The 20,117-nt window shown below is 38.7% G+C and overlaps 2 protein-coding genes across 2 annotated transcripts in view; one reads left to right on the forward strand and one right to left on the reverse strand.

Annotated features, from left to right (window-relative positions):
• Nucleotides 1-1,535: 1,535 nt before the first annotated feature.
• On the forward strand, nt 1,536-14,985 carry LOC146685884 (calpain-1 catalytic subunit-like). The gene is made up of 21 exons (XM_085440545.1): nt 1,536-1,811; nt 2,365-2,434; nt 2,550-2,668; nt 2,880-3,013; nt 3,107-3,281; nt 4,695-4,769; nt 5,004-5,089; nt 6,038-6,112; nt 6,566-6,726; nt 7,373-7,539; nt 7,753-7,764; nt 7,868-8,076; nt 9,929-9,968; nt 10,208-10,276; nt 10,418-10,475; nt 10,573-10,634; nt 10,826-10,894; nt 12,828-12,906; nt 13,597-13,713; nt 13,965-14,017; nt 14,116-14,985. The coding sequence occupies exons 1-21, from the start codon at nt 1,575-1,577 to the stop codon at nt 14,140-14,142; spliced, it is 2,094 nt and encodes a 697-aa protein (XP_085296671.1). The 5' UTR covers nt 1,536-1,574; the 3' UTR covers nt 14,143-14,985.
• A 247-nt stretch (nt 14,986-15,232) lies between these two features.
• LOC146685885 (uncharacterized) overlaps nt 15,233-20,117 on the reverse strand; it is a 52,066-nt gene continuing 47,181 nt past the window's right edge. Inside the window, exons 146-158 of the mRNA XM_085442450.1 lie at nt 20,046-20,095; nt 19,814-19,946; nt 19,496-19,578; nt 19,267-19,393; nt 18,947-19,137; nt 18,007-18,097; nt 17,787-17,907; nt 17,284-17,465; nt 16,973-17,128; nt 16,756-16,889; nt 16,521-16,654; nt 16,335-16,429; nt 15,233-15,975 (exon numbers count right to left, since the gene is read on the reverse strand). Of these exons, the coding sequence (XP_085298576.1) occupies nt 15,550-15,975; nt 16,335-16,429; nt 16,521-16,654; nt 16,756-16,889; nt 16,973-17,128; nt 17,284-17,465; nt 17,787-17,907; nt 18,007-18,097; nt 18,947-19,137; nt 19,267-19,393; nt 19,496-19,578; nt 19,814-19,946; nt 20,046-20,095 (1,923 nt within the window). The 3' untranslated portion in view covers nt 15,233-15,549. The remainder of the gene's footprint in view (nt 15,976-16,334; nt 16,430-16,520; nt 16,655-16,755; nt 16,890-16,972; nt 17,129-17,283; nt 17,466-17,786; nt 17,908-18,006; nt 18,098-18,946; nt 19,138-19,266; nt 19,394-19,495; nt 19,579-19,813; nt 19,947-20,045; nt 20,096-20,117) is intronic.

The following is a 20,117-nucleotide window of genomic DNA, read 5'->3' on the forward strand; positions in this document are numbered from 1 at the left end:
CTGAAACTACACCTTAAAAACACAAAGGCAGATGCACAACAGACGACATCTGCTTTCTACATTTTGACTCTCAAAAAAACAGTCAAATTACTTTGTTTAGACAACATTTTAAGGTGATTTGAATGTGCTAGTCATCTTTTTTCATAAAGACTATGTGAAAAGTGGATTTATATTTGAATCATTCAAAACAAAAGCAACCATGAACTCACAAAAACTCAAACCCTGGATTCAAAACCGAGCTATTTTCCCATCTTTGCCGTATTAGGTTTTGCATTTATCATTAATCATTCTTGGACAACAACAACAACAACAACAATCTTTATTTATAGAGCACATTTAAAAGCCAAGGGCATGCCAAAGTGCTTTACATAAAAGAATAAAACAATAAAACAATTAACACTATAACATCAGAGTCATATAAGTGTGGAATTATGTTCACAGGTAAAAACCACTAATAAGAGTAAACTATAGCACATAGCTATAGCAAAGTAAAGCTGTACCATCAAACACAGTGATAGAGAACATAGACAACGCAAGACAAACAGAAAAATTAATAGAATAACTCACTGCAAACAAGGCCAGGATTTAACTGGTAGAAAAAGCAAGTTCAAACAGATATGTTTTAAGCCGTGATTTAAAAGATTGAATAGAATCAGACGCCCGGATGCCAATCGGTTGATTGTTCCACAGCTCAGGTGCAGCTAGAGCAAACGCTCGATCACCTCTAGACTTCAAACGAGATCTGGGCTGAACCAACAATAACTGTGAGGATGATTTTAAAGCCCTCGCAGGAGCATATGAGTTTAAGAGTTCCTTAAGATAGCTTGGTCCTGTGTTATTAGTAATTTTAAAAGTAAGCAACAGAATTTTAAATTGAATACGAAATTTCACAGGCAACCAGTGCAGATCAGCAAGGACGGGAGTGATGTGAGCAAACTTCTTAGTTTTAGTTAGAATGCGTGCAGCGGCATTCTGGACTGTCTGTAATCTATGTAGAAGGGTAGAGTGGAGACCAAAATAAAGTGAATTACAATATTCATGCTTTGTGACTTGATACTTGCATATTTGCAGAGTTGACTGACTTGGAAGCTTTTAATCATGTAAATGTCTGCATTTCTTCTATTCTTCTCTCCGTTCGTGAACAACAGACAGCTGTACCAGTAAAAAAAAACAGATCAGGGAGGGCTTATCACGTGCTGACAGAAGCAGCCTCGGGCATTTACAGGTATGATAAAAACAGCAGAGTTTCTCTCCACCCACAGTCACTGCTGTCTAGCTTTTTGAGGTAAGGCAAGGTACTGTACTCGTACTGTAAACATTCTTAAGCAGCTTGGTTTACACTTTTTTTTTTTACCTCTTTTTGTAACAGTTATGTGGTGTTGGTATTGTTACATTATTAACGCTGAAAAATACTTTACAGTCTTATGTAAAAGACTCTTGTGTAAAGGAGTACACCTACTTAGTGATGTCCTTTGGGCACGTCGAAGAAGAAAAACGAGTTTGTGTAATGAGAATTAAAGCTAATCTTTACACTTCTTAATGTTTGTTTTCAACAGCTTTCAAACCCTGCAGCTATGCCTCCTCCAGGTGTGTGCATGAACATCATCAGTGCACGCCACATGAAAAATGGCTACGGGACTGTCACCAACCCCGAGAGGTTCCTAAACCAAGACTTCCACCAGCTGAAACAGTACTGTCTCATCCAACATCTAAGGTACATCGATGAGATGTTTCCCCCTGACAGAAATTCAATCGGCAATGGGATACTGACGCCTTCTGACCTTGACCGAGTGGTGTGGCTGAGACCAGGGGTGAGTGTTGCATTGGCTGAAAACCCCAAATGCAAGTACATATAATCATGAAAGCTGTTTGAGGAGAGGGTGTGGTCTGTGGCTCTGCTGCAGAGGAGTGGTGGGGCATTGGGTTTGGTGGGCAGTGCCAGTGTAACTGATCACACCAATCGGTCCAGCTCTGCAGCTCCTCTGCAGTGGAGCCGAAGGCCATACCCCCACCACGCCGATGCTCTAACAATCTACAAATCTAGATAGTTAAGGCTCTTCATGAAGCATAGAAATCTGCTAATTCATTTGTACGTTGGGTTATTGGAACCTTTGTTTCATGGTGTGCCTGAATGCTTTACCAACCACAAACGAGGATGCACATTTTAGCTGCATGAAGTATTTCTTCAAGGGAAACAAAGACAAAACTGTATGAAACACCAACTGTTAATTTGCCAAATGATTGTTAATGTTTCTTTAACTTCTATAACTTTTGTTGCAGTAAGCCCAATAATAATAATGATGATAATAATAAAGAAACAATAACAATAATCCATAAAGATAAGAGTTTGTTTTGTTATTTCAGAAAATTGTTCCAAATCCATCGTTTGTTGCTGACGGGGTGTCCAGGTTCGACTTTGGTCAAGGTTGGGTTAGTAAGTATACTTATTCTTTCACTTCTTTGTGTCAATCTAACCATAATCAGCACAATTACTACTGCGATATCTGCACAGTAAATCATTCTGACAACTCAACTACATATTTTTACAGAAAACTGCTGGTTTATTGCCTCTATTGGAGCTCTGACATTTCAGAATCACATCCTTGGACAAGTTGTTCCACTTGAGCAAAACTTTCACGAGGATTACTGTGGACTGTTCCACTTCAGGGTATATACAGTACCATAATATCATTCATACCATTGAAAAGTCAGTGGTAAAATGTTGTCTGTACATTTTAAAGTTGTTTAAGGAATTACTTGAAATATTACGAGTCTTTTGTTTTGATATTCTGCCATTGCCAAAGATAAATATCTAAAAGCAGGTTGCATTAAACAATGCATAAAACCTTTTCACTTTCTCTTCTCTCTCAACTGCTTAGTTCTGGAGATTTGGAAAATGGGTGGATGTCATCATTGATGACAAACTACCAACAATTGATGGCAGACTCATTTTTGTCCACTCCAGAGATCCAACTGAATTTTGGCCAGCTTTGCTGGAAAAAGCCTATGCAAAGTATGTAAAAACCCTGTGTTATTTCTCAGTTTACAGTGCTCTTTGTGGGAGTTATTTGTCAGTAAAAATAACAATATATCCACTTTTTTTCAGGGTGTGTGGTTCCTACACAGATATGAATGCTGGAACTCCTGCCGAGGCATTGGTAGACTTCACTGGTGGGGTCCACATTTATATTGATCTGTCAAAGCCCCCTCCAGACCTGTGGGAAATGATGTGTCGAGCTGGTCAATCCAAGTCACTGATGGGTTGTGGGACACCACAGGGTGTAAGCATTGATTTACACCACATAAAGCAACATGCTGCCTTGTAATCTTTGTTTTGAAAACAGTCAGGGGTGTCTGTCTTACTGAAAGATCGGGTGATAAAAAATAACCTTCAGAATAATAGCTCTTAGCTCAGAGTTATCTTCTCCCAGCAGAAAAATAAAAACACTGTGTTGGGATTGTTCCATTTTGAGAAAGTGGTTTGATAACTCCCCCATTCACAGCGGCTGGAAATCTACCTGTCACATTAGAGTAAACAGCACCGCCCTGTTTCCCTGAAGTTAAGCGCAATACCTAGAAAGCAGTACAGTTTAATAGAATGAAGAAAATCCCGTACATGTTAATGCAAGAGTGAACCACTCTCAGAGCCATAGTATGTTGTGAAAAGAAAACACTGGTAAATGTTTTTGACGATCATGTTTTTAGAGATATTTTTTATCAGAATTCAAATTAAAGTATAATCAGTGTTTTGCATGTATTATCTTTCTAAATACCTTAAATTACAGCAGAACAGTACCAATACTTTGTGGGTTGCATTTCTGTTTGTATGAAAGAATCTTCACCTTTTTCATCATGTAGTTTATTTTAATTAATTAATGACCCATAAGTGGCTCCACAGGATCTTGTTTGGCCCCTCAAACAGTAACTACACGGATAAGTCTTTTCAGACAGAGAGAGCTACTGATACATTAGACTCTGAAATACTTGTCCAGATGGTTTACTCTCATGATGAGTGAAAGCACTTAATCCAGCAGAAGCACGTCTCATATGATGTATGATAATCTTGCACCGTTTGAACCTTCACAAGAATTTAAGAAGCTGTTTGTTTTCCAAATAATGTTGATATATCCTACTGTATGAGCAAATACATGGGGCGACCGTGGCTCAGGGGGTTGGGAAGCGTATCTGTAACCGGAAGGTTGCCGGTTCGATCCCCGGGCTCTCTGTCCTGGTCGTTGTGTCCTTGGGCAAGACACTTTTTACCCTACCGCCTACTGGTGTTGGCCAGAGGGGGATGGCGCGATATGGCAGCCTCGCTTCTGTCAGTCTGAACAAGCTACAACCGTAGCTTGCCTCCACCAGTGTGTGAATGAATAGTGGTATTGTAAAGCGCTTTGGGTGCCTTGAAAAGCGCTATATAAATCCAATCCATTATTATTAAATGAAATTTAATTTGCTGACACACGAGTAATGCTAACATAAGCAACAATATACTGGTTCTTTACTACTTTGAAAAGCCAAAGTTTGCTAATATGATTTTGTTTTCATTTAAAATTTGCCAATTAGCCAACTCAGCTCGTTCTTGTGTGTTCACTATTTATTACCTGCAAGACTCAAAAGCAAAATGATATTTTTCTTAAGTTGTGCTAATTTAAACTGAACTTGGAATGTTTACATGTGTTAATTCTTTGTAGGAGACAACTGAAAACATTGTACTACCAAATGGGCTGGTCCAAAGCCATGCTTACGCTGTCACAGGTGTTAAACAGGTAAGGTCTGGAATTTATTTAAAAGATAATACAACATGCAGCAAACTAAAATAGAGTGGTTGTTAACGTTCTATTAGCAAGAGTTACGTTTTTAAGTTTCTAATGATGTTTACCTCAGCAAACAATTAATTTCATTCATTTTAAGGTAATAAAGGTACCGAGCTTGCATTTACTGTAAAGCAGTGTATTTTTTTTATTAAAGAAACTACAAATGTGGTTTCCTTTGGTGTGCAGATGATTAGCCGAGGGCAGATGGTGAACCTGGTGCGTTTGTGGAATCCCTGGGGCCACGGAGAGTGGAATGGAGACTGGAGTGATCGGTTAGAGCATCTTGCACTCACCATTTCTCTGGTTTTGTACCTCAGGAGAAAAAATACTGAGATAATTTAGCAGTGGTGGAATAGCATTATATATATATATTATGCTCACAGGGAAGTATCAAGAAGTCCTGTGTGTTTTGTTTTAGTAATTTCCTCAGTGATAAACTTAAGGGGCGATCGTGGCTCAAAGAGTTGGCAGTTCGTCTTGTAACTGGAAGGCTGCCGGTTCGAACCCCGGCTCGGATAGTCTCGGTCATTGTGTCCTTGGGCAAGACACTTCACCTACCTACTGGTGATGGCCAGAGGGGCCGATGGTGCGATATGGCAGCCTCGCTTCTGTCAGTCTGCCCCAGGGCAGCTGTGGCTACAACTGTAGTTTGCCTCCACCAGTGAGTGAATGAATAGTGGAATTGTAAAGCGCTTTGAGGGCCCTGTAAAGCGCTATATAAATGCATTATTATAAATACATTTTTAGGCATGCAAGGAAGGGCTGAGGATAGCTGAGGATATGTGGATCAGAGCCATGAGAAGCTTTTGTGTTGGTTTCTTATCAGCGTAATCTCTTAATTATGAACTTCTTATGTAAGTGAAGAAAAAACCCCCACAGATGGCAAGTTTTGACAGGACTTGAAGGTTTTATTCTAGAGTTTCTTATTTTGAAATACTTGATGATTTTAGGTGTGGTTTGTGGTTTGGAGGCATTCTCTAATGGCTCTGTTTGAAACTATTGAAACAAGGTCTGTCTTGCACACGAGGCAGAAGAAAAAGTCTCCTGACAGCTCTGAAAGACTCTTTGTTGACTGCAAAGGTCACTAATTTCCCACACGTCATCCACATGAGTAGAGAGGAGTAGTTGTAGCTTGAATGAGCTTAAATTTGAAAAGTTTAGAATATGACAATATTGTATTCATATGCCTCCTCTTCCTTCTCTGAAAAATTTCCAAAAAGGTCACCTCTGTGGCAAACTGTGAGTCCTCAAGATCGAGATATGTGCCTAGCAGTCTATGATGACGGCGAGTTTTGGTAAGAAAAATCAAAATGTGACAAATGCAACACAGTAATTAGTTACACAATAATAAGTTCTTACCATAATTAAACAAAAGAAGAACAAAAAGATGCTTTCTAACCCTAAGTACTCAAATGTATTTGTGTTATACATCTCTATGCTCAAATGCTTAAAAGTTAAATTAGATTATATAGTTAGTTTCTTTGAACATAGTTTAATAGAATAATAGAATAATAGAATAATATAAATAATAGAATAGCTATTCGAGGGCAAAAGAGTCTATAGAGTTAGAATTTGACTTCCAGTGAAAGCTGCTAAACAAAAGCTGCTACGCTTTTGTGTAGATTCCATTAAATCAACAAATTGTTGCAGAATACATGCTTTTTATATTTCTGTTCATTTTTTGTTATCGTTCATTATCACGAAACTGCCAGAACTCATTATTACCTAAATTTATATCTGTTTTCAAGGATGAGTCTGAAAGACTTCTGTAAGACCTATTCAGAGCTCGACATCTGCTGCATGTGTCCTGACTTCCTGGATGGAAACTCTACCTGTCACTGGAAAACCTCCATTTATGAAGGTCGATGGGTTGCAGGAACCACTGCTGGAGGCTGCATGAAGAACCCTGGTATATTCAAAAGCTCTAATAAGTTAAAGCCTCATTAAATACCTTAGTTATGGAAATAAATGATCTCTTTGCTACATCCATTTGCACAGCACCACATGCCTTTTAGCAATTCTAAACTAATTGCAACTATCATTTATTTCCTTTGCGCTATAATCAATCTTTGTAGACTACAGTGTGACCAAAATCCTGACCATACAATCTCACTGACTCTGAAAGGGTTCCTTCGAAGACGGGAACAGGTCTGTGACCACCAGTCAGTTATCATCTTCAAAGTGACTTTGATGCTTCAAAATACCAATAAAACATATAAATATGATCAAATGGTAACCAGAGATAAGCACAGGAGTCTGGCAGTGATTGTAGTCAGAGGATAATTTTTTTTGGAGACAGGGTACTTCCTAACATATCATGTGGCCTATCCAATGACCTTGGAGGTGCCAAGGCCAAGGAAGTGCTATTTTTACTCTAGTGTGACTGAGCCATTAAATATAATTGCAATAATTTGGGAACTGTGAAGAGAAAGTGTCGTATTTCTGTGGAGTCAGTCTATCATCTTGTAGCTGCTTGTTAAGGTTTACTTAATAATAATAATAATAATAATAGATTAATGGAAAACTCCAAAATGATTTCCTTCTTTGCTTTTCAGAGAGCTTCTGGACAAATCCACAGTATCGGGTCAAGATTGATGAATTATCCAGTGAATGTGCTGGGAAACAGGGTGAAGTCAACATGCTGGTGTCTCTCATGCAAAAGCCAGATAAAAGGAATAGACGCCTGGTCCAGAACCTCTACATTGGATTTTCTGTATTTGAGGTAAAGATTAGCCTTTATTGTTTCCATCACACTGGTTAGATTGGTGTACTCTGCACTGCATGTGTAGAAGTCATGTAGTAAACTAATGAAAAGTGGGAGTTTTGTGCCTCATTTACAAAAAACCCTTCAATTCCTAAATCATTAGTTTCCATTTAGCTTTTATAAAGACATAATTCACGTGATCTAATTTTTTTTTCTGTGATTTCCTCTAAGGTGCCTGAAAACGTGAGTATTTTCCCACAGCAAACATTTCATTTCACAATTTTCAAATAACAGGACCGAGACAGAGCGGAAGAGATTAAATATCTGTTTAAAACTGATATTACAGTACATGGCACACAGCGGGAAATTCCCAGCCTCTTTCTTCAGTGCGAGCAAACTTGTTGCCTACACTAAATCCTACATAAATGCCCGTGAGGTGATGGAGTTAATGATGCTGAAGCCTGGTGAATACGTGATTGTGCCATCCACCTTCAGTCCCAATGAGACAGCCTCCTTCATCCTGACCATCGTGTCCAAGGCAGAGACCCACGTGCAGTAAGATACTTGCAATCTTATACACTACACTGGCAAAAGTATTCACTCACCCGTCCAAATAATTTAATCCAGGTGTTCCAATCATTTTCATGGTTATAAAATCAAGTACTTAGGCATGCAGACTCCTTCTACAAACATTTGTGAAAGAATAGGTCATTCCCAGGAGCTCAGTGACTTCCAGCATGGCGATAGGATGACATCTGTGCAACAAGTCGAGTCGTGAAATTTCCTTGCGGGATTATCGTGTGCGGCCGTTTTTTAGGAGTTGGGCTCGGCTCATTAGTTGCAGTGAAAGGAACTCTTAATGCTTCAGCATAACAAAGCATTTTTGACATGCTTCCAACTTTGTGGGACCAGTTTGGACATAACCCCTTCCTGTGCCAATAAAACTGCATACCAGTGCACAAAGCAAGGTCCGTAAAGACGTGGATGAGTGAGTTTGGTGTGGAAGAACTTGAGTGGCCTGCACAGAGTCCCGACAGATCACCTTTGGGATGAATTAGAGCAAATACTGAAAAGTGTTTAAACACACATTATTAACACATTTAAATGTATATGTTTCTTCAGTTTCAGTTCTCTGATGTGAACTGAAACTAAAGAAGCTGGATGACTGTTGAAACGTCTTCAAGGAAACTTAAAGAAGTCCAGAAGCTTTTCTTTCCAAGCAAGTCTTTTGGCAAAATAGTGTAGTGACAAGTAATGTTCAAAGTTGGGGTAGTAAATGCTAAAAAATAAACATAATCTCAAACAAAGGTATTACTTTTGACAGAAAGGGTGGGGCAGAGGAGGCGCGGGCAACATGACAAGCAATGGTGCCCATCCATATCATACAACCTGTTTTGACTGTGTCTAGTTGTAAAAGTTCTACTATATGTTTATACTGCACTGATTTAAGCAGGTGCCTTTTTTGGAAGGTTTTGATGATGCTCTCAATCATCTGTGGAATTGCCTGGGGAACTTTTGACATCAACTATGCGTCTAAGTGTCGTAAAGAGTATTATTGGCACTATAAAAGATGTTTAGCAAGCAAGTAAAGAAGTGGCATTTTGGAGAGAGAAGAGCAGAAGGATTTTACCAAAAGACTGAGTTTGAGCAGTGCTGTCACTGATTATACGAGTGCAAAGTCTGATAGATGGAGTTCTTATGGCGGAGCTGTTTTGAAAGATTTAAAATCCATCCATTCGCTACCACTTATCCTTTTCAGGGTCGTGGGGGGTGCTGGAGCCAATCCCAGCTGTCATAGGGCGAGAGGCAGGGTACACCCTGGACAGGTCGCCAGTCTGTCGCAGGGCTAACACACAGGGACAGACAACCATTCGCACTCACATTCACACCTATGGGCAATTTAGATTAATCAATTAACCTATCCCCAATAAGTGCATGTCTTTGGTGGGAGGAAGCCAGAGTACCCAGAGAGAACCCACGCAAACACGGGGAGAACATATAAACTCCACACAGAAAGCCCCCGGCCTGATGGTGGAATTGAACTCAGGACCTTCTTGCTGTGCGGCAACAGTGCTAACCACCGTGCCACCATGCTGCGAGATTTAAAATCATTAATTGTTATTTGTTAAAAGTTTGCATTCTTACTATGTGGGTGTGCAAAGCTGGGCAAGTGGGAAGGAATTTTGAATGGGGAATTCTATAAATGTGTGTCATTGGTACACTGACCTGTCAGTCTGTGTGGACCTGTAGTGCTGTGGTGCTCAGGTATCACATGGCTGTATCGTCCTCAGGGTCTATCACAAAGTTGTTGCTCCTGTGATCTCCCGAATGACAATCCTGCACACTACTTTTACTTGCTGGTGAAAAAAAGTTGTACTCATTCCTTTTATCTGTCCTGTGTCCTCAGTGAGAACTCCAGTGGTCATGAATATATGGAACTGGAAGAGGTGAATAAGATGGATCATGTTACATCATCCAGTAGAAATATATACTGTCAAATAATAGTGAAAATAACCCCTTGGTATTTGGTAGAGTTAATTCTGAACAACTGACCCCATACTGACCCCATACTCAGTCAGTTTTTAACCTTGGTTGTTGTTGTTTTTTTTGTTAACATTGATTGAATGACACAGTCTAATCATTAATATAGAGATAAAAACATGCTTAGAGCACCGCTCTTTTGCAGAACACACCAGTGGGAAAGAGTGAGGATGACGAACGTAAAAGGACACTGTTCCGTCAGCATTCTGACAAGGTAAAGGATTGTGTCTTGTAACAATAGTTCCTTTTTTTGGGGGGGGGACACATGTCTATTTGCTTTTTTTTTAATGAGTTAGATAATAAGAAACGCTTAAAAGTAACCCAACCATCACATTAAGCTTTGATTACTTTCCAGTATGAAGAAGTGGATGCAGAGCAGCTCAAGAGGCTCCTAAATGGAAAAATACTAAAAGGTTTGCACAGTAAAAGTGAAAGGCTACACAGTTAAAATAATAATCCCATGTAGATGGTGCCGAGTGTCCTAGTATGATTTACTTTTTTCTTTTTTAGGAGACTTGAAATCTGGAGGATTCACAATCGATGCCTGTCGCAGCATGGTAGCTCTGATGGATGTATCCTCGAGTGTCATATTGACTTGGGTGCATTTATATTGGCTTCATTTCAGCTGCTTACTGGAGCAAACCCTTACAATAACTGCACTTACATAAAACATATTAACAGTGTACAAGTCAAAACCTGCCTGCCCTTTTACTCAATAATGCAAAAATGCACAGTTCTGATATCTTAATGGTACCTTAAAAAGACATCTGTGACTGGAAAGCTGAATGATGAGGAATTTGTTCGTCTGTGGAAGAAGGCTGTCACATACCAGGTAAGATAAACATAGTAAATGTCAAAGATGTCATCACAACACAAAGGCAGGGTTACCTGACAGGTAATCAGAGGTGAAAGCAGGATTTAGTTTGAACACAAACTGTCACATTTGCATATAAGAACTCACTGAACAAAGGGAGCGACCTGGGAAACATATGATTTCAGATTTGGTGATGACATCAGGAAGGCTGTAGCACACAAGAAATAATGTTCATCCAGTTGCACATTGAGGTTTATTGCTCTGAAACACAGCAAAACAGCAACTCTGTGTTACTGACGGCTTCCATTACAATAACTGGCCTGCGTTACTTTTGTAAGGTATTATGTGTAATGGCCCTTTAGTAATCAGCCCTTAGTAAACAGAACAAATGACAGACCAGTGAACAATACACAGCATAAGATGTACTGGCTGGTTTATCAAAACATTTCTTATAACTTTTACTGAAACCAGCTAATTGTTTTCTATCATATTTCTGATGGAACAACACGGTTAAACAGTTTAACCCAGGAGACTAACATCACTTAGCGCAGCGGTCCCCAACCCCCGGGCCTTGGACCGGTACCGGGCTGCGAGAGTTGAGGCTCAGGTGTGAAATGTATAGTTTTCAGGGTTTTTATCGGTTTTCAGCGTTATTTTGTTATCGTTTTTATCGTTTACTCAGTTTTCAGGGTTTTTATCGGTTTTCAGCGTTATTTTGTTATCGTTTTTATCGTTTACTCGGTTTTCCTGGGTCTTTTCACGTGTGTTATGAAAAAATTTTCGGTAAAATTTTTCCAGTACCGGTACTAGTTTTATTTTGTTGTATTTATCCGCGACACCTTAAAGGCCGGTCCATGAAAATATTGCCGGGCATAAACCGGTCCGTGGTGCAAAAAAGGTTGGGGACCGCTGACTTAGCGCACAAAGGTTACTAGCGTTAGCCACGGATAACGTGAATCAACTCTCTTCTTTGGTCACATCAAACGCCTTATAAACAAGAATTACACTCCAAACATGTTACTTTAAATAACTAACAACTTTACATAAATGTATAGAGTTCTCGTATACTGCTCTCACCTGAAACACAGCAAAACAGCAGTTCTGTGTCACTGACAGCTTCCATTACAATAACTGGCCCGCGTTACTTTTGTAAGGGATTATTTTGCCAGTCTCTCATTTGTCTGAGACGCCACTGCCACCTACTGGCGAAACTAAATATCGCCTTAAAACCAAATCAGGTGGGAGCACACGTTAAAAAACTTCAACAAGAATTCTGAGGCTTGTTTTTGATCCTTAAAATACTCAGGATGCCACAATTATCAGGATGTTGACTTTATCTCACCCACACCACCAGACTACTCCTTTTGTAGACTAATCCATTGTGTATATTAGGATTGTCTCAATGTCAGAGTTCATTCAACAGTTGATCATGCTACAAAGAGAAATCACTTTAAGTCCATAACGACGGATGTTCTAATGCATTTACGTGTAGTTATTACACAATTATCTATGAAGTCTTTTAACATGTCAACCATTGATTTTCAAATATCAAATACAGCCCTACACACACACACACACACACACATACACACACACACACACACACACACACACACACAATGTGAAAATGTGACATAAAAAATAATTAAACAAAGATTATCTTACATTTTCAAGCAAGACTTTATATACAGTCTTCGAGCAAAAGTAACAAAACTTCACAAACTGAAGTGGATTTGTTTCATTTTTAAGCTTGTCTGTAATCTCTCCCTCACTGTTCTGTTTCTCCGTTATTTTATTGGTGGTCAAGCTGACTGCTCATGGAAGGAAAAACTAAAACCAGGAAATGTCCCAGTGCTGCTGAGGGGCAGAAGGTCACTGGTTCTAACCCATGCAAACATCTTATTATAAATATTCTAACATTATAATCGCTAATTATGTGCTTTTCACACAGGAAATTTTCTCCCGCTGTGATGTTTCGAAAACAGGGACGCTGTCACTAAGCGAGCTGAGAAATGCTATGATAGCCTCAGGTAGACATTTAATTTTAAAACCCATTTTAAGATACTGTTGGAACACAAAACTATCCTGTGATTATTGAGTCTTTCACATTTTCTATGTAAAACAATGGTATAGTTAACATTTTTAGAAAAACAAAATGAACATGAAAACAATGGTCCCTCTAACAATCATTTATTTAAATCTCTCCCTTCATGCAGCTCTGTATCAGGTTTTAGCTCAGTGTTTAGCTGTCTGCTTATTTTTGGTCACTTTCTGTAGTGGTGGCTCTCACACTATGTGGCACCCAGAAGCTGGTAAAGACCAAAAACCAAGCTTAAAGAGTCTAAATAAGTGGGCTATATGACTGGTTACCAACTAATTAAATTGTCATATTAAAGTTTTTTATTTGCAACATGTCTCTGCTTCTTCTATGTGGCCAAAATGATTATTCCTCAGGTTAGTAAAATACCAAAGTAAGGCATTAAAGCAGAGAAAAGATCAGGATCCAGCTTAAATTCTACAATGAAGACAGTAATGGCAATCATACATTCAGTATTAATATGTTCTGAAGGTTATGTAAATAGTATTTTTGTAAAGTATTAGCACTTGCTTTGATATTCTACACAAACCACCTGTCTAGCCGCGTGTCTGTTTGTATCTGGTAGCAACCAGCCCTAATACACACTCCACTGACTTCATCTTATGAACTGTATGTTGGTCAGGAAAGAAGATCAGCGATGAGATGCTGAATTTGATGGCTCTCCGTTACGGCACCTCGTCTGGGCACATTACTCTGGAGAGCTTCATCAGTCTAGTACTCCGCTTTGAATGCATGTATCGTAAGTAAAACTGAAGAAAATTACAGTAGACATATTTTATATTCTTCAAAGGTTAAAAGTTGTCAACTGTGGAACTTGAATTAGATTTGAATATCTGCAATATCTGTCTTTTCTCTTTATTTTCTTTACAATTAGAAATTACTCAGAAATACTCATTACATCACTGACGGGACACCAAAAGGATGAAGTCAGAACAAGTTGTGAAACTTCTACTTTTTCTTAACTATAAGGATTTATGTCTTTCTCCACAGAAATCTTCAACCAGTTGTCTGATGGCAAGGCTATGACTCTTCAGGAAACAGAGGTGACTACACTTCATTTTAAAATAGTTAACGAATCATGTCATGCATGCGCGAGATTTTAAGGTATGAAACATTAATAATCTATGATTTTTTATTGCAGTGGATGTACATTGCAATGTACACTTAACCTGACAGAGGAGATGACCTGCAGGAATGAGAACAAAGAAGAAATAAACAAAAAAGAGTTTTTCAGCATGAAAAAAAAATCATGATATGCAACCACTGGGTGAAGGTTTACAGTATATGAACAGGGCAGCAGAGTTAGACTACAAATCTGTGAGGAGTAGAAACTTTACAGTACAACAGATAGAACCGTGAGTGTGCAGCATCTGTGATTATTTTACACTGAAATCATTTTTTACAAAAACTAATTCAAAGTTCAAAGGTGGTGGTGCTTTAGAAGCACAAAGTTTGTGTCAAATCTTTATAGCCCATGTACTCCACCTTTGCTAAATGTTTCTGTTACTGAAGTTCTTTTTAAGTGGGTTGCTGCATTTTCTTTTCCACTGCTATGATACCGTAAGAGGGTTTTTTTTGATTGTCTCCCAACCTAGAGTCACATTGAAATATGCAAAAAGCTTTTGGATGATGTGAGATTAAATTTGATGTCTCGGGAAAAAATGTATTCACTGTTGTGATTGGATAACCTTTCATCTAGTGCCATCAATTGGTTGAAACTTTACTTTGTTTTTTAGCTGAGACCATGTGTGCCTGTACGTGCAGCCTTATGGTGCCAGGATATCTGATATGTCTGTAAAAAGTGTTTCTGATAGAGCATTTTAAGTGGGTTACTGAATTTTTAGCTTGGAATGGATTTTTTTTTTTATATTATTATCAGCTTCTACACAAAGAAATGATTCAAGCAGCTACGACAAGCATCAGAATTTCACGTACAAACCCCCTTTTTAGATGAAAAAAATAAATGAATGAAAAGCATGACATAAAAACTGAGCCTCACTGAACAGAGAATTCACAAATCAATTCTTTGGCCGCCATTTAAAAAACACTCAGATAAAATGCTCTGAACCCTAAACCTTTCATTCTTAAGCTTGAGTTTAAAGTTTTGAATTTACAACAGAGCGAGAAACTATTCAAAAATATGATGCCTGATCGTTCTGATTGTTCAACAGGCAGAGACATAGGCGTCAGATATTTATTTCCATGTTTTTATTGATTTTATCAATAGCAATACAGTTGAAATAATGACAGAACAGAAAATTTCTTGGTTCAAATTATAATGTAATTTAGTTTTAAGAAAGATTTGCCAATGATTATTAGAATTTATTAGAAGTTCTTCATTTTAAAATTCCAGAGTACTATTAAAATATATTAAAAAATAAAGATTACATCATAGTTTTGATTACATATCAGTTAAATTATTTGACATATGGATGAAGCAGAAATTAAACATTTGAACGGTAATTTGAATTAAATTAAACAAATAAATAAAATATTCACCCTCAAGCTACATTTAAAAAAAATCACTGATTCATGATTATTGATTATTATAAGAATGTGAAAGCTAGGTATGTTTTTAGGCTGGTTGTAGTAGCATTTGTAGTACAGCTGTTAGCAGAGCACCCAGCATCATAGTTGTCTGGGATTTTCCAAGCTCCACTTCCCCATTGGTTAGAGAGGCAGTGGTGGTGCTGTTGGAGCCTGGTGCAGTGGTGGTGCTGTTGGAGCCTGGTGCAATGGTGGTGCTGTTGGACCCTGGTGCAGTGGTGGTGCTGTTGGAGCCTGGTGCAATGGTGGTGCTGTTGGAGCCTGGTGCAGTGGTGGTGCTGTTGGAGCCTGGAGTTGGGCTGATTCTGTTGCTGATCAGACCCAGATTCAGTGTGTCCAGCTCTGACTGCAGCTGCAGGTTGATCCAGGTCTGAACTACAGTATCATTCTCAAACAGCTTCAGATCAGGTAGGTGCATACCCACGAGGCCTTTAACGTTGCTCACAGTCAAATTCTGTGAATTTTAAATAAATAACAGAAAACAAAATTAGTCTGAAGCTGCTAACACACAAGACAAAGAAGCCAAATATAAATGCCTTCTTTTTAAATATTATCATATTATGTTAAATAAAGAGCATGAGAAATTTGAAAGACTACATATGGTGGTTTATGTTGCCAAAGCACCTAAATCAGGAACTTGGTTGACATTTACATATATCAGCAGCAGTTTAGCTATTTCTTATAAGAACTATTTAAAAAGAAAATCATAGTTTTCAAGGCACAACTCAGACATATAATAAAGTCACAATAAAAATTAGATGTAGGCGGATGTCCAAAAAGTTTTCGTTTCATTTCTTTAACAACTATTCTTACAGCTATAACAGCAGGGTCCAGACTGCTGAAAGTGCTTATGTCCATGCTGATGTTTTGTGTTGACAGTGTTACTATATCCTGCAGAGGTGCTCCACCTATCAAGAAAGGAAATGAAACAGGAAATTAGAAAGCAGTTTTATGAGAAATAGAGAAACAGCTACGCAAACAGACAAAATGTATTCTCACCTAGATAGGGCTTAATCAACTGGTAAATGATACTGGAGCTGGACCGTTGTGAGCTGAAGGAAGTGGTACTGATGCCATACAGGACTTGCTTCTGCTCAGCTGAACATGATGACACATTCAGAGGGCTGGCATTTCTGTCAAGGGGAAAGAAGAAAGAGACATACAGTGTTACGTGTGCATGACCACTCACATTTGGCAATGTTTTTATATCGTTGAGCTGCAATCTGACACCAACCTGATGCTGTCTGGGCTGATGGTCTGCAGTGTACTGGTGTTTAGTGAGCACAGGTTGGAGTCAATAATGGTCAGCTCAGTGCTGCCCAGCGAGTTTCCAGAAGTGCTCAGATACTGAGTGATGATTTTGTTGCTCTAAGCGACATTAAAGAAAAGGTATCATGTAAGAATAATAAGACTATTAAGGATAAAAGTGAAATGAATTCCACCTCTTATACCTTTGCTGCCTCCCAGGGTCCATCTTCAGCTTTCATTAGAGCTGCAAGGGTGTCAATTTTGGTTATGTTCCACTTGGATATATCGTCAAGTGATGCCACACGAGACACTGATCCAAGCAACTGGACATCCTGATCAGGAATCCCTGACGGGAATGCCTGCAACAATAGAGAATGTGTAATGCTATGTGCTAATGTGCTAAATCCCAAATTTGAAACAATATCTCATTTGCAAATTCTGCCATTTAATAATAAGTCCGTCTAACATAATGAATGACATTTTGGCTCTTTTTCAAAATTCCCACACAAAATACCTCATTGAGTTTCTTTAGGATGACAGTCTGGAAACCATTATCATCCACTTTGTTGCAGATGGAGTTGAGGTTTTCTTTCAGAACGGGAACATCCAGGCAGAGGTCAAACTGCGTGAGATCATAGCCAAAGGGGAAGGCGGAGTCGCTAACTATCACCTGGGTGATGTTGCCCGTGGTACAACCTTAAGAACAATTAGAGATGCAGATGAGAGTGCTGTGCAAGCTACGGTTGCCTTTATATATAAAAGCAAATATAATAATTAAGTCATATAACATTTGAGCATAAAATATGGGTTATTGTGCAAGTCTGTCTAACTTTAAAACCTGACTTCTCTAAGTTCACTGAATCTTTTGCTATCTGTACTCGTACCACTAAAGCAAAGTATTTACATTGTCTATTTATTTAAGTTATACAGTTATACAATTATTAATCTCCCGCTGACTAATTGTTTTTGCTTCAGTTTGAATAGCTGGTGTGAAAACAAATAAGAGCAAGGTCGCACCTGCTCCTCGTTTTGTTGTCCGGCCGCTGATCGCTTGGAACAGCGTCTTGAGCTTGCTTTTCTCTGTGTTTGCTTTCCTCAGTTTGGGCATGAAGGTCTTCAGGAACATTTTCTTTGTTGTCTGTAAAAAACACAAAGGTACCCAAACTGATTTCTAACACAAGTTATTTGAATGAATATTGTTAGACTAGATACTATCAAGCAACGAGAAAAAACATACAGAATCGAACCGGTTCCAGATATTTCTTGTGAAGTAGAGTGGAAGGGGTACGAGGTTCTCCAGTGTTTGCTTGTTCCAGGAAGCGGCATTTCTGAAAATAGAAGAGGATATTTTCTTACAGTGCTAACTTGAAAGAGGTAGTATGGGCTACAAAATTTGGTGGCATGGCTACTAGGTATTATATATACAAAGTCCTCAAAATGAAACTGGCAAGTTTGTGCCAATGAATCAAGGTTTATGACTTCATTTAAAAAAATAAGGTAGGAGTTAAACTTGTATGGTGCAGCTAACTGATAGCTCTACAAAAAATATAACTGAGTTACAGAGTTGTGCTTTTGGTGCAAATTAATCTCTGCATAATAAAATTATTGAAGTTTGCTTATGAATTTCCTTTGAGAGCTGTTTGGTTTCTAATTGTTGTCTGCTCAGAGTTCCTTAGCCCAATTTCAAAAGGCCGATGACTTAGCTTAAACTAGCTTAAAGCACAAAACTCCCCACATCTGTAATCAAACGCTTCTGCAGTCTACACCAGCTCTCTATACCGGAAGCCACAAAATGTAACTGTTTTCCTTAGAGGCTAAATCAGAGGATTATGTAATGGATTATATAGTTTAATCTGACTCAAGATACAAGATTAAACTGCAAATCTGTTATATAACTTATCTAACTCCTCTAAGCCTGGAAACTTTATGAAACATTGTTCCCCAGAGTGGTTGAAGGTATAATATCGGCACGGCCAAAACTGTGATTGGCTCATGGCTTCCCCTCAGATGTTCAGATATTCTCCTTTTCAGTAACAAATCAATCACACTGCAAATACGAACACAATTGTCACCATGTTTGATATGTTTGATGTGTGCATGATGCACAACAGCATTAACAACACTACTAGTTGTGTTTTTTAAACTCCTGACAGAATGACTTGTTTTTATCATTGTACCCATATTGTGTTGTTCCAGACAGCAGCAATGTCTCCATGGCTGCCACCTGGCTGGCAGAGAAGTCATTGCAGGCTTTAAGTTTCTCCAGGATGAGAGGATCTGCGTTCTGTATGTAAGACCCATCCAGAGTGCAAGCCATGTTCCCCAAGATCTCTATATTCTCTCTGCTCAGGCTCAAGCCATTTATACCCTGAAAACAGAAAACAGGAAAATGCTGTATTTAAAAAACTGTGCACGCATGCAACCTTATCAGTGTCAGAGTGTAATTCATGCATTTATTACCTTTAGACATATACATGTAAAAAAAAACATCACTCACCAAGCACACAGTGGCTTCACGGAACAGCTGCGAGCCCTTATTCAAGATTTTGGAGGCCACAGAGAAGTCTGCCGCACCCAGTGCAGAAAAGTATGACCTGCAGTTGCCTTTGTTAACATTTTTGCTGCTGTTTTTAGAAAAAAAAGAAAGGTAAAATCAGTAATTATTCTTCACATTAGTGATGCATTTTAAGGTGAGTGCAAGAAAATGCTTGGAGACACCGAATCACCTTAAGTAGAGAAGCATGTCTGATGGATAATCTGTAAAGTTTTGTGAGATTTCTCCACTCAGCAAGTTGATCATGCAGGTTAGCTGTAGAAAACAGTGTGGGAAAAAAGAGGATTCCTCAGTGATATGCAAGTAAGCTGTTTCTAACACTGAAACTGATGATTCGTGCATTATCCTAACTTTCAAAAGAAAAAGAAATCCTCAACCTGATGATTTATGTTTCTGGTATATTATATCCATATAACATACACATCTTAATTGTTAACTTCATTTTAAGAGTCATAGTAATATTATTAAATTCCTTTCTAACAGATGTTACCTGGGATTCCTTTAACTGCACTTTGGCTCGGCCTGACCGGGGCCTACAGGCCCTGATTAGCTCCTTGGTCCTGAATTGTGTCATTTTCTGGGCAGAAGTGCAAGTGAAGCCTTGCAGCACTGAGGGAGAAAGCCTGCGGGGAGGATTGATGAACACCAGAAAGAAATGATAAATAATCCCCTCTTCAAAATAAACCTACAGGGCCAAATAGTTATATGACTTGTTCACTTACTGCTCAATGTCAAAGTTTGTGTTGTCAAGGACCCCAAAAAAGATGGCAGCCTAAAAGAACAAAAAAAGAACA

Source organism: Copadichromis virginalis, linkage group LG19 (assembly GCF_057382275.1).
Source record: "Copadichromis virginalis isolate Kocher_CV1m ecotype Utaka linkage group LG19, C_Virginalis_male_GT1.1, whole genome shotgun sequence".
Lineage (NCBI taxonomy): Eukaryota > Metazoa > Chordata > Actinopteri > Cichliformes > Cichlidae > Copadichromis > Copadichromis virginalis.